General features: G+C 41.9%; 1 protein-coding gene across 1 annotated transcript in view; it reads left to right on the top strand.

Annotated features, from left to right (window-relative positions):
- The first annotated feature begins 7,247 nt into the window (after window positions 1-7,247).
- Window positions 7,248-26,247, top strand: part of acer2 (alkaline ceramidase 2) — a 59,682-nt gene continuing 40,682 nt past the window's right edge. The window contains exons 1-3 of the mRNA XM_072281793.1: window positions 7,248-7,734; window positions 11,331-11,445; window positions 24,648-24,789. Coding sequence (XP_072137894.1) covers window positions 7,633-7,734; window positions 11,331-11,445; window positions 24,648-24,789 — 359 coding nt within the window. The 5' untranslated portion in view covers window positions 7,248-7,632. The remainder of the gene's footprint in view (window positions 7,735-11,330; window positions 11,446-24,647; window positions 24,790-26,247) is intronic.

Genomic DNA, 26,247 nt, shown 5'->3' with positions numbered 1-26,247 from the left:
CTTCATCTGTCAGACCTTGCCCATTCACTCAACCTATTTATATCTCCCCGCAGACACTCCACATCCTCCACAAAATTTGCTTTTCCATTTAATTTATTGTCATCAGCAAACTTAGATGCACTATACTTCGAAATTGTTTATCTACACTCAGTGTCCACTTTGTTAGGTACACCTGTACACCTGCTTGTTAATTCAAACCTTTAATCAGCTATCAATGTGGCAGCAACTCAATACATAAGAGTATGCAGACATGGTCAAGAGGTTCAGTTGTTGTTCAGCCCAAACACTAAAATATAGAAGATATGTGATCTAGGTGACTTTGACTGTGGAATGATTGTTGTTGCTAGATGGGGTGGTTTGAGTAGCTCAGAAACTGCTGAACTCCTGGAATTTTCAAGCATAATAGTCTCAAGGGTTTGCAGAGAATGGTGTGAGAAAAAACATCTTGTGAGCAGCATTTCTGTGGGGAAAAATGCTTTGTTAATGCGCAAGGTCAGAGGAAAATGGCTAGACTGGTTCAAGCTGACAGGAAGGTGGCAGTAGCTCAAATACCCATGCATTACAACAGTGGTGTGCAGAGCAACATCTCTGAATGCACAAGATGTCGAACCTTGAAATGAACAAGCTGCAGCAGCAGAAGACGCAAGCCATTTTATTAGGTACAGGCGGAACAGGCAACTGAGTGCATATTAGACTATAGCTGTTGGCTGAGTATCTGATCACAGTTGAAGTGGATGGACTATAACATCAGAAAACCACACCAAGTTCCACTCCTGTGGCCTCTTTTTAGGTACACCCCTGTACCTAGTAGAGTGGGCACTGAGTGTATATCATGAATAGCTGCAGACCCAGCACTGACTCCAGAGGTAGTCTGCTCACCACTGATGTCAACCCGAAACACATGTTCATTCCAACTCTCCACCTTTTATTGGCTAACTAATCCTCCATCCATGCTAATATATTACTCCCACTTCCATGCAGATGTCTTTTATGCTGCATCTTATCGAATGCCTTCTGAAAATCCAAGTGTATATCATCCACCTCTTCCCCCTATTCATTGACCTCATTATATAGAACATAGAATAGTACAGCACAGTACAGGCCCTTCGGCCCGCAATGTTGTCCCGACCCTCAAACCCTGCCTCCCATATAAGCCCCCACCTTAAATTCCTCCATATACCTGTCTAGTAGTCTCTTAAACTTCACTAGTGTATCTGTCTCCACCACTGACTCGGGCAGTGGATTCCACGCACCAACCACTCTCTGAGTAAAAAACCTTCCTCTTATATCCCCCTTGAACTTCCCACCCCTTACCTTAAAGCCATATCCTCTTGTATTGAGCAGTGGTGCCCTGGGGAAGAGGCGCTGGCTATCCACTCTATCTATTCCTCTTATTATCTTGTACACCTCTATCATGTCTCCTCTCATCCCCCTTCTCTCCAAAGAGTAAAGCCCTGGCTCCCTTAATCTCTGATCATAGTGCATACTCTCAGAAACTAGGCAGTATCCTGGTAAATCTCCTCTGTACCCTTTCCAATGCTTCCACATCCTTCCTATATTGAGGCAACCAGAACTGGACACAGTACTCCAAGTGTGACCTAACTAGAGTTTTATAGAGCTGCATCATTACATCGTGACTCTTAAACTCTATCCCTCGACTTATAAAAGCTAACACCCCATAAGCTTTCTTAACTACCCAATCCACCTGTGAGACAACTTTCAGGGATCTGTGGACATGTACCCCCAGATCCCTCTGCTCCTCCACACTACCAAGTATCCTGCCATTTACTTTATATTCTGCCTTGGAGTTTGTCCTTCCAAAGTGTACCACTTCACACTTCTCCGGGTTGAACCCCATCTGCCACTTTCTCAGCCCACTTCTTCATCCTATCAACTTCTCTCTGCAATCTTTGACAATCCTGTACACTATCTACAACACCACCAACCTTTGTGTCATCTGCAAACTTGCCAACCCACCTTTCTACCCCCACATCCAGGTCGTTAATAAAAATCACGAAAAGTAGAGGTCCCAGAACAGATCCTTGTGGGACACCACTAGTGACAATCCTCCAATCTGAATGTACTCCCTCCACCATGACCCTCTGCCCTCTGTAGGCAAGCCAATTCTGAATCCACCTGGCCAAACTTCCCTGGATCCCATGCCTTCTGACTTTCTGAATAAGCCTACCATGTGGAACCTTGTCAAATGCCTTACTAAAATCCATATAGATCACATCCACTGCACTACCCTCATCTATATGCCTGGTCACCTCCTCAAAGATCTCTAACAGGCTTGTTAGACACGATCTGCCCTTCACAAAGCCATGCTGACTGTCCCTGATCAGACCATGATTCTCTAAATGCCCAGAGATCCTATCTCTAAGAATCTTTTCCAATAGCTTTCTCACCACAGACGTAAGGCTCACTGATCTATAATTACCCGGACTATCCCTACTACCTTTTTTGAACAAGCGGACAACATTCACCTCCCTCCAATCCTCCGGTACCATTCCCGTGGACAACGAGGACATAAAGATCCTGGCCAGAGGCTCAGCAATCTCTTCCCTCCCCTCGTGGAGCAGCCTGGGGAATATTCTGTCAAGCCCCGGGGACTTATCCGTCCTAATGTATTTTAACAACTCCAACACCTCCTCTCCCTTAATATCAACATGCTCCAGAACATCAACCTTACTCATATTGTCCTCACCATCATCAAGTTCCCTCTCATTGGTGAATACCAAAGAGAAGTATTCATTGAAGACCTTGCTCACTTCCACAGCCTCCAGGCACATCTTCCCACCCTTATCTCTAAATGGTCCTACCTTCACTCCTGTCATCCTTTTGTTCTTCACATAATTGAAGAATGCCTTGGGGTTTTCCTTTACTCTACTCGCCAAGGCCTTCTCATGCCCCCTTCTTGCTCTTCTCAGCCCCTTCTTAAGCTCCTTTCTTGCTTCCCTATATCCCTTAATAGACCCATCTGATCCTTGCTTCCTAAACCTCATGTATGCTGCCTTCTTCCACCTGACTAGTTTTTCCACCTCAGTTGTCACCCATGGTTCCTTCACCCTACCATTCTTTATCTTCCTCACCGGGACAAATTTATCCCTAACATCCTGCAAGAGATCTCTAACCATCGACTGCATGTCCATAGTACATTTCCCTACAATAACATCATCCCAATTCACACCTGCAAGTTCTTGCCTTATAGCCTCATAATTTGCCCTTCCCCAATTAAAAATTTTCCTGTCCTCTCTGATTCTATCCTTTTCCATAACAATGCTAAAGGCCAGGGAGCGGTGGTCACTGTCCCCCAGATGCTCACCCACTAAGAGATCTGTGACCTGACCCGGTTCATTACCTAGTACTAGATCTAGTATGGCATTCCCCCTAGTCGGCCTGTCCACATACTGTGACAGGAATCCGTCCTGGACACACTTAACAAACTCTGCCCCATCTAAACCCTTGGAACTAATCAGGTTGCCAATCAATATTAGGGAAGTTAAGGTCACCCATGATAACAACCCTGTCATTTTTGCACCTTTCCAAAATCTGCCTCCCAATCTGCTCCTCTGTATCTCTGCTGCTACCAGGGGGCCTATAGAATACCCCCAATAGAGTAACTGCTCCCTTCCTGTTCCTGACTTCCACTTATACTGACTCAAAAGAGGATCCTGCTACATTACCCACCCTTTCTGTAGCTGTAATAGTATCCCTGACCAATAATGCCACCCCTCCTCCCCTTTTTCCACCCTCTCTATCCCTTTTAAAGCACTGAAATCCAGGAATATTGAGAATCCATTCCTGCCCTGGTGCCAGCTAAGTCTCTGTAATGGCCACTACATCATAATTCCATGTATGTATCCAAGCTCTCAGTTCATCACCTTTGTTCCTGATGCTTCTTGCATTGAAGTACACACACTTTAGCCCTTCTCCCTTTCTACCTTTACACTCTTCATTCTGTTTCTCTTTCCTCAAAGCCTCCCTGTATGTTAGATCAGGCTTTACTCCATGCACTTCTTTCACTGCTCTATCGCTCCGGGTCCCATCCCCCTTGCAAATTAGTTTAAACCTTCCCGAACCATGCTAGCAAACCTACCTGCAAGGATATTGCTCCCCCTCGAGTCCAGGTGCAACCCATCCAATCTGTACAGGTCCCACCTTCCCCAGAAGAGATCCCAATGATCCAAAAATCTAAAACCCTGCCCCAACTCCTCAGCCATGCATTCAACTGTCATCTCCTCCAATTCTTACCATCACTGTCATGTAGCACTGGCAGCAATCCTGAGAACGCCACCCTTGAGGTCCTGTTCTTCAGCCTTCTGCCTAGTTCCCGAAACTCACACTTTAGGACCTCATCCCTCTCACTGCCTATGTCGTTGGTCCCAACATGTATTATGACTTCTGGTTGCTTTTCCTCTCGTACCAGGATGTTGTGCACCCGGTCAGAGACATCCCGGATCCTGGCACCCGGGAGGCAACAAACCAATGCGGGTGTCCTTCTCACGTCCACAAAATCTCCTGTCTGCTCCCCTGACTATAGAGTCTCCAATGACGACTGCTCTCCTTTTCTCCATCCCACGCTTCTGCACCACCGGGTCAGACTCAGTGCAGGAGGCCCTGCCACCGTGGCTCACACCTGGTCGGTTGTCCCCGCCAACAGTATCCAGGATGGTAAACTTATTATTTACGGGAATGTCTACGGGGTGCTCTGCACTACCTGTCTGCTCACCTTCGCTTTCCCCCTCTCTAACTGTCACCCAACAATCTGCTTCCAACAACCTAGGTGTGACTACCTCCCTGTAGCTCTCATCTTTGACTGCCTCATTCTCCCTTATGAGTCGAAGGTCATCCAGCTGCTGCTCCAGATTCCTTACACGGTCTTCCAGATTGCCCACTCCTGGTAGATGTGACTCTGCGGGAGAGGGGCGTTCCCCCAAGATTGCCACACCTCACATGAGAGGCACATCACCGTCTCAGGAGACATTGTAAAGACTAACTGAGAGCAAGCTTGTCCTCCACCTCTTCTCGTCGAAGCCTCTCGAGTTAAAGCCTCAAAGCTCCACTCCTTCACTGGCCCACTCACTCACTGGCCGCTTTTCCTCAAAGAACTCCAGTAACTTTGTCAAACAGCGCTTGCCCTTTCTGAATCCATGCTGTGTCTGCCTGATGAACCACTTCTATCTAGATGTCTTATAATTTCTTTGTTAATGATAAATTCAAATATTCTCCTGATTACAGATGTTAAGCTAACTGGCCTACAGTTACCTGCCTTTTACCAACATCCTTTTTTTAAACTGTGGCTTGACACTCGTGTCTTCCAATCCACCAGAATCTGCCCAGAGTATAGAGAAATTTGGTAAGTTACCACAAATGCCTCTGCTGAAACTACTGCCATTTCTTTCAGTACCCTGGGTGCGTCCCATCAGGACCAGGGAACTTGTCTATCTTTAGGCCCACTGGTTAGCTCAGCACTATCCCGTTAGTGACACTGATTGTATTGAGAACCTTACCTCATATCGTATCTGTGACGTTTCTCTTTGACATGTTAGTTATGTCCTCCACAATGAAGACCAACACAAAAATAGTCATTCAAAGCCTTGGTATTTCTGCATTACCCAATATTAATTCTCATTTTTCATCTTTCATTCAGTTAGCCATTCCTTCTGCTTTATATAATTATAAAAATTATGATTAGTACGGGCATCAAAGGTTACGGAGGGAATGGAATTGAGAGGGAAAATAAGTCAGCCATGATGGAATGGCAGAGCAGACTCAATGGGCTAAATGCTCTATTTCTGCTCCTATGTCTTATGGTCTTATAAAAACCTTTACTATCTGCTTTTATATTTTGTGCTAGTTTACTTTCATAATCTATCTCTCCATTCTTTATTGCTTGCTTAGTGGTTCTTTATTGCTTTTTAAAAAATAATCTAGTTTCCTACTACTCTCGGTGACTTGAATATACAAGCTTTAAATTTGATGTCTTCCTATATTTCCTTAATTATCCGAGACTGGGTCTCTCCACCCTGACTGTCCTTGCTTTTAACTGGAATATACTGTATTTTCATTGAGCACGGTGAAAAATCTCTATGAAAGTCTTAAACAGTTCCTCACTGTGTTCCCAGTCTGCTCTTCCCTTACCCCATTGTAGTCTGTCTTCTTATATACCGGTTCTAGGTTAAACTATTGCACCTTCTATGAGAAATTCACACATACTCATTCTAAGATGATCTCAAACTACAAGATATTTAATTTTACCTGTCCCATTGCACAAGATCAGATCTAAGATTGGATTTTCTTTTGAAGGTTCAGTAACATATTGATTCTTGATCACAGTTGCATTCTGAGAAGTCATCCTCAAGACTGCCTCAGCCAACTTGATTCACTCTACCTATGTGCAAATTAAAGCCCTCCCATGACATTAGCCGTTCCAGTCTTACATACCGCAGATGTAAGAGCTCTTCTGCGATATCTGTAGTCCTGACCAATCTGAACCATTGATCATCTTTTGCCACTACAGATGCTGCCCGATCTGCAGAGTTCCTTCAGCAGCTTATTTTCCACCATTCAATAATACAGCTGATCTGTCTGTTGCCATCAACCTCCACTTCCCTTCCTAATGTCCATAAGTATCGATTCCTCTGTAGATTAAAGATATATGTCAGCTTTGACTATGCTTAATGTCTCAACCTCCATAAATAACTAGGTTGGAAAATTCCAGAGATGTTCAACTTTCTGTGAGAGGGGGTTTCACCTCAGTCTTAAATGGGAAACTCTTCTAAGTCTTGAAGGACAATACATTAAGCCAGATAATATTGCTACTCCACATTCTGTTTCATGCTTTTTACTGCTTTGTCTTTGTTTTCTTTTAATGGAAATGATGGTATTTATCTATATTTATGTTATGAAGCTCTTTTATAGTAATGATGCTACCGGTCTCTATTAGTATACATTTATGGTATAGTCTATATTACTGTGTGAAGCAATGATAGTGTTATTTCGTAAGGCTATTTCATATTCTGAATGGAATTGTGTAGTAGTGATATTGTACATCACCGTTAATTGCACAGTATCATAATAGCTATACAGTATTAAACCATCGTCACCCACACCTCAGATAGTATCACCCTCGTAGCTATGAGTAACAGCAATATTATCTTGCAATTGCAAATGCAATTGCGTTGTAATGACACAGTTAATCTCCGTATTTGTGTTATAGTTGTGTAAGTGCGTCTCTTTATTGTTGCTGCACTATTACTCTATAATTACTGTTTCCATTACGGCCAAAATAAGCAGGGAAGTGCCCAGACCGCTGACTTTCCGTCAGAAGCGAGATTAGGGGATGGGCGAGCCTACTGACCCTGCGATGTCAGGGAGACAGACGGCGTCACATTGCCCCAGCACAGAGCGATTCACGCCTAGGGAAAGCCGGGGGATCAGGAAGGCAGAACACAAAGCCGGAGAACTATGTGTGACTTTGCAGGAAAAGGGTGAAGCAGGTCATTGCTGATCATGGAAGCGCTCGTGTAAACATTGCAGGCTGCTGAGGCTGATGTGCTGGGGGAAAATCGCCGACACCCAGGAGTTTAACTTAAAAAAAAGGTCTATGCAGCTAAATAGAGTAAAACTATGAGCAGATTTTGGAACCAACTGCTGGCTGGAAGCTCTGAAGTGGATTGGTGTGAGGGGAATTACATGATCGTCTCCAACATTGCTGAATTTTACAACACGGTCTGTATGAGGGTTATTTTAAAAACGACTTGCATTGAAAAAAAATGTTCTCATGCAGTTAAAAAGCTGGCGGAATGAGCGTTTATTAATTTTACCAGAGGAAAGAGGCGGCTGGGGCAGGGAAGTTGCTGAGGAATTTTTGTTGTTGTTTTAGTCAATGCGGAAGTTTGGCAGAAGGGATGGTTTGTGCGTTCACTTAAGTAAGCAGGACGATAGACGTCTCTCCTCCGGCCGAGACCCGCTAAACGGGCAATGGGCTTCTCTTTAAGTTTGCATCCTTGAAAGTGTGTCCAAAGTTATGTCCATTTGTTGCACGTCCTTCTAAAATAACTTTAATCTTGCGTGTAAGAATTACTCTAGGATGCCGTCTGGCGATTATTTGCTGAAGTATTTGAGAAAACTTCAGCTATATTGGAGATTAGTAGTACAAAGAGGGCCCTTCCTCTCACTCAGTTTGCGCTCATGAGTTGTTTAGGTAGGGCTTTTCCTCACTTGCTTCCTCAGAAATGCATTTCCTTATCTATGTTAATTTTTCACATCTTTTATCCCTCCGCCAAAACAACACAACACTTCACTTTTCAGAGAGACTGTTAAAGCCAGAATGCAGTCATAACAAAAGTGTTTGGATTAGTATAAAGTTTTTTTTTAAAAAAATTGACCTTTAGGTATCCCAAAACGCTTTATAAGAAATTAGATATCTTGAGGGGTGACACTTCTGTGGTGTAGAACATGTGACAACTTTTACACCGCAAACTCCCACATGCAGCAATGTGATAAGGACCATCGGCAAAGTTAATTATAGGATAAATATCATAAACCAGAGAAATTTTGCAGATGCTGGAAATCCCTTCCGGTCTCGGCCTGAAACGTCGCCTGTACTCTTTTCCATTGATGCTGCCTGGCTTGCTGAGTTCCTCCAGCATTTTGTGTGTGCTGTTATGGGATAAATATGTGCCATGAAGGTTTGTTTGTGAATAGGCTGTGCTCTTTTTCAAATATTGCCTTGTGATCTCAAAGCCTGAAAGAATCTACCATCAGGCTTAAGGACAGCTTCTAGAAACATAATTTTATGAAAGGGATAGATAAGTCAGAGGCAGGAAAGTTGTTTCCACTAGTAGGTGAGACTAGAACTAGGGAACCTAGCTTCAAGATTCTGGGGACTAGATTTAGGACAGAGATGAGAAGGAACTGCTTTTTCCAGAGAGTGGTGAATCTGTGGAATTCTCTGTCCAATGAAGCAGTGGAGGCTACCTCAATAAATATACTTAAGACAAGGTTGAATAGATTTTTGCATAGTAGGGAAATTAAGGGTGAGGGGGAAAAGACAGGTAGGTGGAGATGAGGCCATGGCCAGGTCAGCCATGATCTTATTGAATAGCAGAGCAGTCTGGACAGGCCAGATGGCCTACTCCTGCTATTTTTATGTTCTACTCTGCTGTTGTAAGACTATTGAACGATTCTCTAAGACGGTAACAGACCTGACTTCACAATCTACCTTGTAGACCTTGCCTCATTTTGTTTACTAGCATTCATTGTCCTTTTTCTGTGGCTGTTACACATACATTCTGTTATTGTTTTACCTTAATGCACTGTTTTGATGTATTGATCTATATAAACAACATGCAAGACAAGCTCTTCACTAAATCTCAGTATATGTGCCAGTAATAAACCAATAACAATAAACCCATAATAATAATAATAACAATACAAGACCTCAAAAATCACATTGTTGTTGCATTCCATTTCAACTCCCCTTCCCACTACCACACTGACCTGTCCACACTCAGTCTCCTCCCCTGGCAGGGTGAGACCAAACACAAAACTACAAGAACAAGATCACATATTCTGCCTGGGCAGTCTGCAACTCAATGGTATGGACATGGAAATTTCCAGTTTCAAGTAACCCTAAACATTATCCCCTGTGTTCACCCCCCCCGCCCCAACTTCTGATCCACCTCTGGCCCTCACATTTTAGTTCCCTTTGGTGTATCCTCTGTCCAGTCTTCCTATCACACTTTTTTCACCCCTACCCCACGCTGATTTTATCCACCAGTAACTACATCTTCTCCCCCCATCTCTTCCATGAATACTCCTCATTATCACCTTCATTATTATTCAGATTCCCACACTTGTAGCCGTTGTGTGCCCAAAAAGTTCTATTTTAACTTTATCAGTCCACAGGACTTGTTTCCAAAATGCATCAGGCTTGTTTAGATGTTCCTTTGCAAACTTCTGACACTGAACTTTGGCCGCAATGAGCAAAGGTATGTTTGGAGAAAAAAGGGTGCAGAATTTCATGAAATGTACGCCTGTCCAACTGTTAAGCAACTGTGAATCGATCATGCTTTGGGCTTGTGTTGCAGCCAGTGGCACGGGAAACATTTCACTGGTAGAGGGAAGAATGAATTCAATTAAATACCAGCAAATTCTGGAAGCAAACATCACACCGTCTGTTTAAAAAAAGCTGAAGATGAAAAGAGGATGGCTTCTACAGCAGGATAATGATCCTAAACACACCTCAAAATCCACAATGGACTACCTCAAGAGGCGCAAACTGAGGGTTTTGCCATGGCCCTCACAGTCCCCTGACCTAAACATCGTCGAAAATCTGTGGATAGACCTCAAAAGAGCAGTGCATGCAAGACGGCCCAATAATCTCACAGAAGTAGAAGCCTTTTGCAAGGAAGAATGGGCGAAAATCCCCCAAACAAGAATTGAAGGACTCTTTGCTGGCTACAAAAAGTGTTTACAAGCTGTGATACTTGCCAAAGGGGGTGTTACTAAGTACTGACCATGCAGGGTGCCCAAACTTTTGCTTCGGGCCCTTTTCCTTTTTTGTTATTTTGAAACTGTAGAAGATGGAAATAAAAAAGTAATCTTGCTTAAAATATTGAAGAAATGTGTCATCTTTAACTTTATGTCTTTTGGAAATCAGGTCATCTTTTACTCGCTTAGCTATTCACAGTAACAGAAATTTTGACCAGGGGTGCCCAAACTTTTGCATGCCACTCAATGTAAGTATATTTTTGGGCTCTAGTCTTTAGGAAGAGAATTGTATCAAGACCTTACTGATACAGAGTCACCAGCAGTCCAGCACTGCTGATATTTTTTTCACATTCTGCAATATTTACTGAACACATTGATTACAGGCTGTAGTTTTAGGCTGTCAGATCATGTCAGAAGCAGGAGGAATGTGCACTTTGTATACCTTCAGATCTTGAAAAGGAGGCCAAAAATTTGAAAATACCTAAGATTCAGGTGGATGCTCTACTGAGTTTTGTACATTATCATGCATTTTTGTTTTCTATGTGGTCCATAATTAACTGTAGCAATAATTAATTTGCAGGAACTTGTATTATTCATCACTGTGTAATCATGTTGCACAGATAGTTCTGATTTTGTTGCTATTCACATTTCAATTTCTCAATGAATTTATGTTCTTCAGTAAGGTTTGTTCTTGTTAAAGTTGTCTGGCAATAGTTCGACTGCTGCTTGTTCTTTTCAAAATATTGTTTGTTGTATTGTCATATTTATAGTGACCTATTGTGTTTGCATTGTTTACATAATATGCATTTATTTTAACTTCTGTTTTGCAGATCAGCAATGTTCTATTTTTTGTGTTGCCACCAATATGCATGTACTTATTCCGGCAGTATGCAACATGTTTCAACAGTGGAATATATCTAATTTGGACTCTGCTTGTTGTTGTAGGTAAGTTGTTTGGTTTCAGCCATTTTACAGAGATACTTAATTACTTACTGCCCATTATGCTGCTGGCATTTAGGGCAGCAATGAAGGTCCTCCATCTCTGTCGGTCCTTGGCCATCAGACCATCGCACGCAGACATAGAAGATCCTTCATTGCTGTTTCTGTAACAGCGCTGTTAGCCCTGAGCTGAACCCCTGAGCCCGGAGGACCACTCTTAGTCTGGCCCCTACCCTTTGACCTGTTTGGCATGGTGACCCTACCAAGAGCCAAAGCATAAAGCCTTGACTCCAGCCAACATAGCTCCGGGTTATTGAGGCACACAAGCCTCCAAACCACAACAAGGTTGTGATCCTCTTGGAGGATTTTATAGGTATGTTTTCCATTAAAAATTCTGAAATGTTTTAAAGGTCAAGTGATGTTTACTTCATGAATCAATGAAGATGTGTAATTGTAAACAGTTGAGGTTACTGTGTTGTAAATTATTGAATGATTTTGCCACAATTGATGTGGTCAAATAATATTTAAAACATGACAAAATAATTATAAAGTATATGATAAGATAATTTCCACTTTTACTTTGTTTTTAATTCATGCCTTATGCATCTTATTTGTAAATTTTAACAAATTTTGTATTCTTGATCTCAAAAGTCAAGAGGTTATGTTGCAACTTTATAAAACTCTGATTAGGCCACATCTGGAGTATTGTTTACAGTTCTGGTTGCCCCACTATAGGAAGGATGTTGAGGCACTGGAGAGGGTGCAGGAGAGTTTACCAGGATGCTGCCTGGTTTAGAAGGCATGTGCTATCATGAGAAGCTGGAAAACTTGGGTTGTTTTCTCTGGAGTGGAGGAAGCTGAGGGGAGATCTGACAGAGGTTTATAATTTTCAGATTTTCTTTATATCAATATTACGGGGAGGGAAAGAGAAAGATCAGTCATTTTTTTAGAATTAGTAAAGGCACTTTAGTTGTAGAGTCTGGGTTTATCGAATGTTCAGCTAGATCATAGGGATAGGAGAGTGGCAGAATTGGGGTGGAGTAACTGTACCAATCAGTCACAATCCCCATAGGCCATGGAATGGACAAATGAGCAGGATTTCTACCTCTAATCACCTAGAAATGAAGCACATGTGTTCACAGTAATAACAGTGTGCTGATAGTTTACTGTCACGAACAGTCACAGTTTGTGTTTGTCATTCTCTTCTCCCTTTAGCATTTACAGTTTATAAATGAAAAGCAGAAATTACTAGATAATGATTTGTGCCAAAATAGAGAAACACAAAACATAATTTTCTTTATTCAAAAACCAGTCTCCAAAACATTTAATAAGTAACATGTATGGGACATGTAGCATGATTTGTGCACACTGACAATCAGAATCAACGTGTATACAAAAACAACTCTGGTGGGACTCAGGAGCTTAAACAACATCGGTGAAGGAAAAAGCTTTAGGCTGATGTTTTGGGCTGAGACTCTGCATCAGGGCTGAGAGCAAACAGGAAAAAATGCCAGGATATAACAGTACAGAGGAAGAGGGATAGGATGGGGGTGGTAGGTGATGAGGGAAACCAGATGGGGAAGGGATGATGTGCAGGTAGAACCATGTGCAGGAGGTGGATAATGGGAGAATGAACAAATGGAGAAGAACACGTGGTGGACAGGTAACGTGTGTGGGAGGAGAATATTAGGGGTGGAGGGGAGGGGCTCTGAGGTTAGTTAATGTCAAGCAAAAGTTCAGTGAGCTCTAACTACCCAGCACTCATAATAATATTAATCTGGCTGAATAACCAACCACATTAAGGATTTTTCACAAACCAGAAAAAAAATCACAAGTTTTAATTAATCTTTAACATTTTATAAAGTAATAAAGATTGGAAATGAACGTAAGACAAAATCTGAACTACCACAAACATTTAAAAAGAAGTTAATAATTAAAATCTGTGTTTAACATCCATATAAAAAAGGTTAAAGAGTATAAGACTTGAAGGAAAAAACCTATAATTGCTCAGAGTCAGCTGACAGTCAGAAGTTTGGATAGGAAATAAAAAGCAGTAGAAGCAATTAAGATATAAAAAGCAGTAGCAAATGACTAAAAGATTAATAAGGGGAAAAAATAGGAGATAAAGTTTGCCAGAAAATAAGAAGTATTTTCCCACAGATACATAAAATAATTAACACAATGGTTCAAAGTTCAAACTACATTTATTATCAAAACATGTATACGCTGCACAACCTCGAGATTCATCTCCTTATAGGCTGCCATAAAACAAAGAAACCTCAAAAGAACCCACCAAAAAAACCTGTCAAACATCCAATGTGCAGAGAGAGAAAAAAAAATCATGCAAATAGCTTCAGAACCGGAGTTTTATGAAAGACATGAAGCCAGACATCACTGCACCTGGTGCAGGCAACAGCTACAGCTCATTCCAAAGCCGAGTAAAGGTTGCGAAACCACAGATGCAAAGCCAGGCATCACTGCAGTCCAACATAGAGCTGAGTAAACGTTGTGAAGCAGTGAGCAGAACTGGCTCATCCCTTGCATCTGGTCCTGACACCCTGACCTTTCCAATCTGACTCAGCGCTTAAATCGTCCAAACAACGAGTCGTTGATTGCTCTGGGGCCTGGACCCCTCCGCCACAATTTGGCCCGTACCCTACCTTTCCAATTCAGCACGGCACTTAAATCGATCAGAGATTGGAACTTCCCCGATGACTCCAACTCAAACCCTGTTTTGACCCTGACTCCGCTTGCCTCAAACAGACCTTCCCTCCACCTCCACCACCGCTCGTCTCTGCTTGCCTCAACCACCTTTTGCTTGTCTCTCCATTGTGAACATTGATCATTATTAATAAAGTCTTAATAATAAGGTATACAGTAGTGTCTTTTGTTTTGCTTTTTGCCACCCGTAAGCAGTCGATGGCATCACCAGCGCCATCTTAAACCAGTGCTGTAGAAACTGAAATTAAGGAGGAGGCAAATAATTTGAACAGGGATTTTGTATCAATCTTCATTGTTGAGGATACAAGTTATACCCCAGAAATTGCTGTGAAGTGGAACGGAAGTGAGGAAAGAAGTCGGGAAAATTTTAGCCACTGGGATAGTGACATGGTTCAACCTGTTGGAACTATAGGTGATAAGTCTTCAGGTCTAGATGGGCTTCATTCTAGGATCATAAAACAGGTGACCAGAGACAATTAATGTGCTTGTTTTAATTTTCCAAAATATCGTAGGTTTGGAGAAAGTTCCAATAATTGGAAAAAAAAACCCAGATGTAATTCACAAAGGAGGGAACATAGAAAGTAGGAAGCTAGAGGTCACAAAAATGTCGGCTTTGTCATAGCATAAATGTTGGAAGCTATTGTTAAAGAATGTCTACAACTTAGAAACATTCAAGTCAAAGCCAACATGGGAAAACATTTGACCAATTTATTGCAGTTCATGTGCTGCAGGTAAGGGGAGCTGGTGGATGTACTGTTCTTTACAGGAGACATCTCATAAGATGATGTACCAAAGGTTATTGCAGAAAAAATGCAGAAGGAAACACATGGTCACGGGTAGAGGACTGAATTAGTGACAGCAAACAGAGCTTAGGCACTAATGGATCTTTTTCTGATTGGCAAGATGTAACAAGTGGTGTGGCACAGGGATGGTGAAAGATTGTAGAGTACTGAGTTACCATGGGATATGGGTGACCATGTGCATGATATTCTGGTATGACAAGCAGTCAGGAAATCTAACAGAATCTTACATATATTGTTAGGGGAAATTAATAAAAAAGTCAGAGGTAATGCTTCATTTGAATGGGGCATTGGTTAGATCCATATCTGAGTACTGTATGCAGTGTTGGTCTCCCTATATAAGGAAATTTATTAATGTGTTGGCAGTAGTTCAGAGGTTTACTAGACCAAAACCTAAATTTGGCAGGTTGCCTTCTGCGAAAGGGTAGGAAGGGCTAAGTTACTTTCAGCTGGAATTTAGAGGACTGGGAAGAGACTTGACTGGAATATATGTACACTCAGTGTTCCCTATATTAAGCACCTCTTGTACCTAATAAAGTGGCCATTGTGTGTGTGCTTGTGGTCTTCTTCTGCTGTAGCCCTTCCACTTTAACGTTCAATGTATTGTGCATTCAGAGATGCTCTTCTGCACTCTGCTGTTATAACACATGGTTATTTGAGTTACTGTCACCTTCTTGCCAGCTTGAATGAGTCTGGCCATTCTCCTCTGATCTCTCTCATTAACAAGACATTTTCTCCCGCATTGTCGTCACTGTTCCTTCCAAGCCGAGCGGGTGTGTGGCCGCACAGTAACTGTAATGCTCCTGCGCACATACCTTTGTTGCCACACAGCTGGAATAAAGACAGACGAGGAAGAGTTTATGAAACATGAAGATTTTTCTTTGTGCTATATTTCATTATACTCTTCAATTAATAAATAGAAACTATGTGATTTTCACTTTTCCATCTAATTATTCATAGTATGCATATTCTAAAAAAATTTAAACTACCATGCAATTTTAAGGCTATGTAAAAATTTCCCACTCAGTGCAATGATTAGTCCACATAGCTGTAAAAGAAAAATGGGGGAAACATTGACTACTGCTCACTTTTTTTTTTGTTTTCTGTACCATTCTCTATAAACTCTAGAGACTGTGTGTGTGCAAATCCCAGGAGATTAGCAGTTTCTGAGATATTCAAACCGCCCCATCTGGCACCAGCAATCATTCCGTGGTCAGTCACTTAGATCACATTTCTTCACCATTCTAATGTTTGGTCTGGACAACAACTGATCCTCCTGACCATGTCTGCATGTTCATTGAGTTGCCCACACATGATTGGCTGATTTGATATTTTCCTTTACAAGCAAGTGTGCAGGTGTACCTAATAAAGTAGCCACTGAGTGTATATGATTCTGGGAAGCCTTGACAAGGTGGATGTGTCGAGAATGTTTTTTCCTGTGGGAAAATCTAGAACCAAGGGGTTACTGTTTTAAAATAAGGAATCTTTGGAACTCTCTTCTCTAAAGTCAGTGAAAGGCATAATTGAATATATTTATAATGTAAAGATCAATGGATTCTTGGTGAATGAGTTAAAGATTGTGGGCATGGGTGGTTGGGGTGGGGATAGAGTGAGAATGTGGAGTTGGGATTAAAATGAGATCAGCTGGTAACTGATTAAAGAGTGAAGCAGCTTGAAGGTCTGAGTGGCCTCTTCCTTTTTCTAAACTACACTATCATGCATATATTTACATAACACTAAATTTTAATTGAGGAAACGGTGTGTGGTGGTAATTTAATATACTATTAGAAGTTTGTTTGGACTTCATGCAATCGTGCATAACATTTTTGCCATTTTTACAATGAGATATATACATTATAACTGAAATTTATGTAGATTTAAGTGATTTCCTTAGAAGCTGTGCATCTTGTAGAGGAGAGCTGGTCAGCATGAGTTTCTGTTAAAATCATCTAGAGGAGGAATTAGATCTTCCTTGCATTAATTGGCTAGATGTCTTATTGCTTTAAAATTTCAACTAGCAAGTTTGTGTGTGAAACAGCCTGGTCTCCTTGGCTGTCTAAGTCTAGGGAAGACAATCTTCGGCCCCGCCAACTCCTGAGATTGAGGCGCAAGCCCACCCCGAACCCTCATTTGTGTGACTGCTGCGTAATTCGCCACTCTGTTACAAATTAATACCACAAAATAACAGACAGTACAGTGCATACGATTAATATTTATGAATCTTAACTCAAGGGTTAATAAAGAATAACAAAAAGAAAAGGTTCCATTCTAATTAAACAGTCAAATGTGCACAAGTTGGAGCTCATCTTGAACTTCTCTGTCACTCACGAACTGGGCCCTCGGTCAACATGAACGCACACACCACCTTCCGAACGTCGGTCACAATCCATCTCCCACCGGATCGTACGCTATGATCAGTTCTCCCCAGTGTCTTCTCGCTTCATCTCCTCTCGAACAAATAAAACCTCAAGCCCGACCTCACCAAGAAAACCTCCCGCTAATTGGATGGCACATATTCCACATCATCCCTTATCTTGAACAGTAACCCAAACAGGCTGAAAGCAGAACAGAGGCTCTTACAGAGCTGCTAAATGAAATACCTACAGCATAACAGTAAAGATGTGAACCAGGACATTACACACGTAATCAACAAGCCTTCACCCCCACCTCATATGAATGATTCTGATTTTTAAAAATTGTTTTGCAATGTCCTTGATACAAGTTGGTAACCAAATGTCCCTGCCTTGATATAGAACAAATATAGAGATGGTCTTTGTGTACAAAATACAAGAAAACAGTTGCAGGAATCAGGCTCTTGAAGCCTGGCCCTCCATTTAAAATGATGACTGTGAGGTAGAAGAATGATAGATGAAGGCAGACAAAGAGAAAGAGGGAAAAGGGGAATAAAACAGATGGAGCAAGGTGGGAGGCAGGGAGTGTAAAGACAGCTGCTGGAGGGAAATAAGCAGGAACACTAAATGCTATCAGTACTAGATTCAGCCAAGTAAAGGAGTTGAGAATGGGAACCATTAGGGGAGAGGTGAATGACAGCTTGAACCAGATAGGGGAAATGGGGGAGCCCCATGTGTGAAGTGGGATGGAAGACCTAGTCTGGATGGAGATGCAACCATGGAAAAAAAACTTGCTTTGTTAAAAGTTTAAAAAGATTAGGCATAACAACGAATGTCTGACAAACTTTCACAAAAGCATTCTGATTGGTTGCATTGCAGTCTGGTGCGAGAACGTCAGTGCACAGTAACACAGTAGACTATAGAGACTGGTCTGTCATGGGTAAAAATACCCCCCAACTCCCCCCCCCCCCACACATAAGCAGCAGCAAAGCAATGGCCCCCCTCCCCCACCAGCAAAAAAGCATTGGCGCCCCCCACGAGCACTCAAGCATGCAGAAAAGCATCAATAAAGACACAGACTTGCAGTACTTGAAAGACTACTCATTCAGCTGGTATTCAACATACCACAGGCACCCGCGTGCGCTCTCTCTCTCTCTCCCTTTCCCTCCCCCTCTCCCCCTCTCCCCCTCCCTCCCTCTTTCCTCTCTCTCCCTCCCTTGCCCCCCCTTCTCTCTCCCTCCCTCCCTCCCCCTAATAAGGAAAAAACAGATGTCTCTGTTTCACAGCGAGAGGGGAGACATAACAAACAACTTGCTGATTTATGATGCTAAAAGTCTGTGCGTCACTTCTTCCAAGCTCTGTGCCCAAAGACCTTGGGTCTCTGGGCACACAGCCAGCAGCCAGCTCCTTGCTTTTGATCTTCCGTCTCCCATGACACACCAGTTTCGTGCAGAGGCACTGACCTTGAGTCTGCCCACCTCCAGAGCCACGAAATCCCGGAACCCTAAAGGCACACTAGTCTTCTCGGCCGTGCCCTTGGCACATTGAATAGTGGTCAGTTGTGAGACCCCGAGAGCGGGTCCCATTCCCGCAAAGAGCCAAGGTCAGCATGTAACTCCAGTTCAGGGTCTTCAAAAGAACCCTGAAAGGGAAAACTAGAGATATTAAAGATGGAAATAGAGCTGTTTCCGAAGATGTAAGCAAAGGAGTTGGCGTTAGGCGCCATCATCCTCCTAAGCTAAAGAATATCAAAAGATAACTGGGATGTTGCTTGTAATGGAGGACTTCTTTTTATAAGGAGCGATAAGTTCATTGGGTTTATTGTTTCTAGAACACAGGAGGTTGTTTATCAATTTAGGAGCAGCGTGGATAGAATAGACAGAGTCTTTTTCCTAAGGTGTGGAAGACCAGAGGGCATATTTTTATGATGCAAGAGGATAAGTTTAAAGGGTATCTGAGTGACGAGTTTTTCACACAGAGGGTGGTGTTTATGTGGAATGAGCTACCAGAAGAGATGGGAGAGGCTGTTACAATTACAGCACTCCAAATGTGATTGGATAGGAGAGAAACAGAGTGTTATGATACTAAAGTGGGAAAATGGGATTAGAGTAGGAAAGCATCATGGCCTGGATGGGTTGGGCAGAAACAGTCCCTTTCTGGGCCATGCAGCTCTTTAATTATATAACTCTATGGGAATTTGAGAGAGACAGCAGTTCAAAATGATGAACATGGCCATATTCAGCAGCTGTCTTCTGGTGAAGCATAAGAACCAGCAGAATCATGCTGTGATCAGCCCTTCCCATTTTATGGCTCTCCATAACCCTTAGGCAGTGCAGGGTGAAACTAGAAGAACTGCTTCCTCACAGTGCCTGATCCCAGGTGCTGTCTTTGTGGAATCTGCATATTAACCGCGTGGGTCTCCTCCCACATTCCACAGCCATGTGGCAATTGGTTCATTGGCTGCTAAAAATTGCCCTTAGCTGTATGGTAGAATGTGAGGGGTATTGTTGACAAAGTGGGGAGAATATTTTACAGGGAAAGTTATTGAAGGAATTGGATTGCTTTGTGAGTTGGTATAAACTTGATGGGGCAAAATGGCCTTTTCTTATACAGTAGGAGACACAGCTCTGCTATCTGTCTGCTTCCACCTCCACTCCAGTTGTCAGTTTGACTCCCATCAAAGCTCAGTGGGTCCTGCTTTCTTCCACAGGCTTTCCACCCACCATTTGGTCAGCCTCTCAATCTGGCTGACTGCTGCATGGGAAATAGCTGATCTGAAATCCAGCTGTTAAGTTCACATTCCTTGCTTCTTTCAAAAATACTTTGTCACTGGCTGATTGAATAACTTGCTGGCCCACTTGAAAAGCTCCATGTTAAAATTGCCATGAGATTTTCAAAGACTGACTTGATTTGTAATAAATTCCCACAATTGTATAGTTTGAGATAAGAGTAGTTCATCACTGAGAAAGAACAGATCATATGCTAGCCTGTATATTCCCATGCAATGTGTGTGGAGATGAAGGGGAATAGCGATGTCTGCAGTATAGAAGGGTCATGGATAATCTGACTGATATCTTTGCGCTTGTTTACTTTTAGTAATGGGTTTCAAATAATATATTTGAAGGTGCTTGTAGCTCAGCTATTAGTGCATATTGCTATGTGTCCAGCTGTTATACAGTATATTTATTATTCCATTATTTGACAGAGCCACTGCAACATTAAAGTAAACCCAGGGGAAAATGTAGGTTGGTTTAAATGTACTCTACTGAAGATTAAAGATTCAAGTTTATTTCTCAAACGTACTTCAAAACACACAGTGAAATGCATTGTTGCATTAACAACGAAACAGGAAGCAAGGAAGTAAAATCGTCCATGGTATTTAGAGTGACTTCTTTTAAAACCAAATTCTGTAAATCCCAAATGTATCATGTGATATTTATCTGATACTCTCAGATTTCATTTCTGGAGAAGAAGGGCTACTCTTGTTCATTTATACTAGATAAAATATATTCTAATTTTTCCTCCTCCTTGTTTTGATGCAAATAGAAATCATGAGATTTCTTGTCATTGTACAGCTGTTTAACTGTCTCTTTAATGTTATTCTTAACCTTTTGTTAATTTGACATATTTCTAATAAGCAAATTATATCATTGTCAGATTTACACAAAAACAACTTGTGAAAAAGTCCCCTTTGAGCTTGGGCAGAGGATTGCTGCAATTAGTCTGACCTAGGTATTTAGATGACTACATGCCTGAAAATGTATTTTTTCTGAAAGGGAAGATGATTTTGTTTCTGGGTTGTATCAAACGATGCTGGAAGTTTGACAGGACCTTTACATATCTGACTGATTTCTGTATAATACTTTCATCAAACAACATAATTTTCCATGACCATTGTCAGGGGAGTTAGTTATATGGGCAGTGACTGGCCAGGGTAGTTGGTGAGTAGAATAGGGCCTCAGTCAAGGACCTAGAATGATCGGTGAGTCTGTGGATCAATGACAGTGGAGTTGAACCATTTGCCTGAGCTTGCTGGGTAGGGGTGGGAGGTGGTGAGTGGGAACCCGATGTTAATAGCGGAGTGGATGTTATGAGCTGGAACAGTAAGATGGATCTTCAGTGCTCTTCTCTACTCCCTGGACACTCACGACTGTGTGGCCAGATTCTGTACCCACTCCATCCACAAGTTTGCAGATGGACCCACTGTTGTGGGCTGTATCTCAAATAACGATGAGCTGGAGTACAGGAAGGGGATGGAGAGCCTAGTGACAAGGTGTCATGATAACAACCTTTCTCTCAATATCAGCAAACCAAGCAAGCTGGTCACTGACTTCAGGAAGGGGAGCGATGCAAATGTGCCTGTTTACATCAACAGTGCTGAGGCCAGGAAGATTGAGAGGTTAAGAGCTTCAAGCTCCTGGGAGTGAACATCACCGATAGTCCATCTTGGTCCAACCACATTGATGCCACAAACACCTCTACTTTTGCAGATGGCTGAAGAAATTTGACCTATCCCCTTTGACCCTCACCAATCTTACTGAGGTACCATTGCAAGCATCCTATTCAGATGCACCACAGCTTGATACGGCAACTGTTCTGTAAGGAGTTTCAGAAGTTATGGACAGAGCTCAGCACATCAGCTTCCCTTCTATAGACTCTGTCTACACTTCTCACTGCTTTGGTAAAGTAGCCAGCAGAATCAGAGATCCCACCCACCTCAGACATTATTCTCCTCTGTCCCAACGGGCAGAAGATACAAAAACCTGGAAGCAGGTTCCAGGAGAGCTGCTATTCCAGTGTTATAAGTCTATTGAATGGTTCTTTGGTACAGTAAGATTTTTTAGCAAAATAAATTTTATCCATAATAAAAAGATTACAAGAATAAACCATTCAATTCCATTTCATTCTTGACATTCATAGTCAATGCTTTACGTATCGTTCTATTACATTCATACATTCCAGCCACCCAACCACAAACTGTTTCAGCTGCTTCTGTTTGACAAACGGTAGTGCAGCATTAAAGCCAGGACCAATAGGCTACAGGACAGCTTCTTTCACCAGGCCATCAGATTGATCAATACACATTGATCTGATTGCACATCTGACTGTACATTGTATCTGGCTGTACATACATGAATACAAAACAATTATATATACTGTACAACCTTAGTGCTTGGGCAATATCCTCCCACATTTCCCTTCCTTATTGCTTGTACGTAGTGACCGAGACACAACATAAAGAGTTTTACTCCCTCAGGTTGTGAGATGGCTGTAAGAAATAAAATAAATTCTATTTCTAAATTCATCAATAGCACTGCTGCTATTGGCACTCTGGATGGCATACTGCTACAATAATTGAGGGAATTCCTTCTGCAACCTGCCCCTCACTCTCCAGTAGAGGAGCCCTATTCTGTGGTTCTTCCCCACTGAGTCCTTGTGGTGGCTACACCAGGCCTCAGTGTGTCCCTCAGCACGTACTCTTGCAGTCTGGAGTGTGCCAGTCGGCAGCATTCCTCCACAGACACCTCAGTGTGCTGGCAGACCAAAGGGTGTCTTTCATCGAGTTGAAGATCTGCCAGTAGCACTTGATGTTCATCTCTGTGTGTGTCCGTGGGAACAGCCCATAGATCAGAGAGTTCCCTGTCATGCAGCTGCTTGGATGAACCATGACACAGGCCCTTTCATCTTTCTCCACACCCTCTTCTCAAACCCACAGTCCTCAAAGAGTTGAACTACCATTTCTTCCCCACTACAATCATCCTGTGGGCAGTGGGTTGTGGGGTCGATGCTCTGGGCATGCAGAAGAGACCTGACAGGGAGTGTCCCTCTCACCAAGAGCCAGGCAAGGCCTTGCTGATTGCTGGTGAGGCTTGTCGACAAGGCATTCTGCCAGATGGTCTGGACAGTCTGCTCAGAAAACCATCCCACCACGTCACCCACACCCTGATGACAACCTTTGTGTGTGGCTGAATCAGGATCCATATGGGACCTAAGTATGTGGACACCAAGTACCATTACATGCTAAGGTTCTATCTGTCCCCAGTGTTGCAAAGGATGGGTCTGGCCCTGTTGCCGCACAATGTTTCGGTCAGTTGGACTACCTGTCCTTAATGGGAAAGTTCTCCTGGACCAACAGTTTTGACTACAAGTCCATCCGGCAGTTGTCAGCACAGAATGACTTGCAGACACTGCAGGTGTAGTATGATAAGATAGATTCTTGACTTCACAATCTATTTTGTTATGATCTCACACCTTGTTGTCTACCTGCACTGCACTTTGTAACACCTTTTATCTCAACAGTGCCAGGTGCACCAGCCATAGCCAGTGTAAACTTGAGGGGCCAGGTACAAAATGTATTCTCAGGGCATTACAATCCAATGATGAGGCCATGGAAGGGCATAGCCCATCTGTTTCTGCTTTGTGTATTATAATAGGGAAGTCTACAACTGGCTGATAGTCACATTAGCTTGCACTCTTTTGTATGGACTCACAGTTTTCTGTGCCAGCATATTACAGACTATTTATTAAAATATTAAAATTGATTCATGCTGGGAACTGAATCAATTAAAGTTTATAATTACCATACAGCCTTGAAACCCTTCAACAAGTTATTTGAAATTCCTCTGCCTTATCTCTTATCAGTAATTTAAGTATGATAGAGGCATCTTCTCAATTCCTGGAAAATCTCTTGTACTCTGCAAGTACATTGAAAAGATGGAGAAAACCAGATCATATGAAAGTCAGATCTGTGTCTCTGATGTTTCTATTTTCTAATTAAGTACACTACGTTAGCATTTGCACTTAATTAAGTTGTTTTTAAAGTCCTAAGTGTATTATTTCATCCAACTTTTTCTGGACATTTATGAACAGTTGTCAATCAACTTTGATTTGCACGATTATATCCCTCCTTGTATTTGCTGTTATTGATTGACGTCATCTGATGCACATGATTAAATTGTGCTCTGGTAATTCACTCCCAGGTTCCAATTCTGCATATGGTGATGTGCGTGGTAGCATATGAAAATCAAATAAATTTCATTTTCTATTTTCGTTTCAAAGGACAACATGGGTGATTGAGCCCATTGTTCTTGACGTTATGAGTTTTCTCAAATCATCCACATGGTCGTTTAAATCTGAAGTAGTAATCAAAACAAATTGACTTGAAATAGACTGTGGCTGTGCTTTCATGAAAAGTAATTGAACAAGAAAGGGAGTTATTATTAATGTGCCTGAGGAATTTTGTTTCCAAACTATTGTAGTGCGCAAGCTAGTGATGTTCTTCAAATCACAAGTGATTGTTCCTGTAACCAGCACCTGTCAATTTTCTGCCTTTCAGGTATAGGTTCAGTTTACTTTCATGCAACTTTGAGCTTCTTTGGTCAAATGTTGGATGAACTTGCAATTCTTTGGGTTCTAATGTGTGCCTTGGCCATGTGGTTCCCCAGACGATATTTACCACGGATCTTTCGACGAGACAGGTAAAGCTGGACCTGAACATTTTCCAGCTCGCGAATCAGCGACACTGTTAAAGTAGCCAACAGCAGATAGGGGTGGGGGTGGGGAGGGGTAGGGAAAGAATCAGGGAAGTTCATTTGTATGGAAAGTTATTGAAGTGAATTGTTCTGTCAGTTGGAGTAGAGATGGAAACTGTAGATCATTTTTTGGGAAATGATAAACATTTGAAGAAAGGAGTGAGTGAGATTAGTTTTCTACTTCACCTGTGATTTAAATTTATATTACTGTTTATCCTCCTATTCATAGTGTCCACTGTGCTTAATACATCCTTACTGTTCAAAAACCTTTCCAATGTTAGCACTACAGGAATTCATCTTGTTAGAAATTTTATCTCATTGCTATGTATTCAAACACCAATCAATAAAAATACTGTAAAATAAAAGTATTTCAAATATAATTCAGACTTTAAAATTTCCAAAATATGCTGTCTATGGAATGTCATTTATTAAATAATGTAGCATATTGAGGTTACAGACTCTTAATGTGGTCACTAAATATATAAATATCAGTCTTAATTATGGATTATTTGCAAAATATTTGGTTAGTGTTAGTCCTTTATACTGAATCAGGGAAAATTAAGCACTAGGAAATGGATGAACTGATAAATATGTTGTTTAGTAATGATGAAAAACAGGAAATACTTGAGATGTACTGAATATCTGTCTGCTTCTGTGGAAGGTCCTGCTACATATTTGTACACTTACTGACGAACCTTTGTAGACTGTGGTAGTTCCTGCATTTATTTAAAATGCTAATATTAGATGTTTTGTTTCCTGTCCTTTCATTTGCCTGGTGTAGTTCCATTCAAAGTGAGACAAACGAAAAACAGGCATAGTTTTCTTGGGTTGATAGATTCTTTATCAACATTGTGAAGAGCGACTTGAACTCGTTTATTGGGGATAGCCTACACAACGGGTTATCTGCTGACATTAGCCAGACTTGTACATAAGTCCTGAGAATCTGAGTGGAGTTCGGAGGATTGCAGTACCTGTGCTCTAGAATTAATCAGTGATTTTAGAACAGATGGGCAAATTGTGGGCGGGTGAGTTGAAAAATGAATAACAAATATAGGAGGCTGAGCTACATATGTTCAGTATATGATATGACTTGTTTTGTATTAAGTACCTACTTCCTGTGTCTTACTTACAACCATATTTGGAATCCGGTTTGTAAGTACACGGCGATCTTTTTGCAGTGCAGCACACACACTGAAGCATGTAAGTGACACTTGGTGACACTGATGGGAGTTATATACAGGCCCCCAAACAGTAGCCAGGATCCGGGCTATAAATTTCAATGGGAAACAGAATAAGCATGTAATAAGGGCAATGTTCCGACAGTAATGAGGGATTTCATTATGCAGGTAGATTGGGAAAATCAGGTTGGTGCTGCATCCTAAGAGACTTGTAGAATGCCTACAA

The sequence above is a fragment of the Mobula birostris genome, chromosome 17 (assembly GCF_030028105.1).
Source record: "Mobula birostris isolate sMobBir1 chromosome 17, sMobBir1.hap1, whole genome shotgun sequence".
In the NCBI taxonomy this organism is placed as follows: Eukaryota; Metazoa; Chordata; class Chondrichthyes; order Myliobatiformes; family Myliobatidae; genus Mobula; species Mobula birostris.
This window is presented reverse-complemented; position numbering and strand designations above follow the sequence as displayed.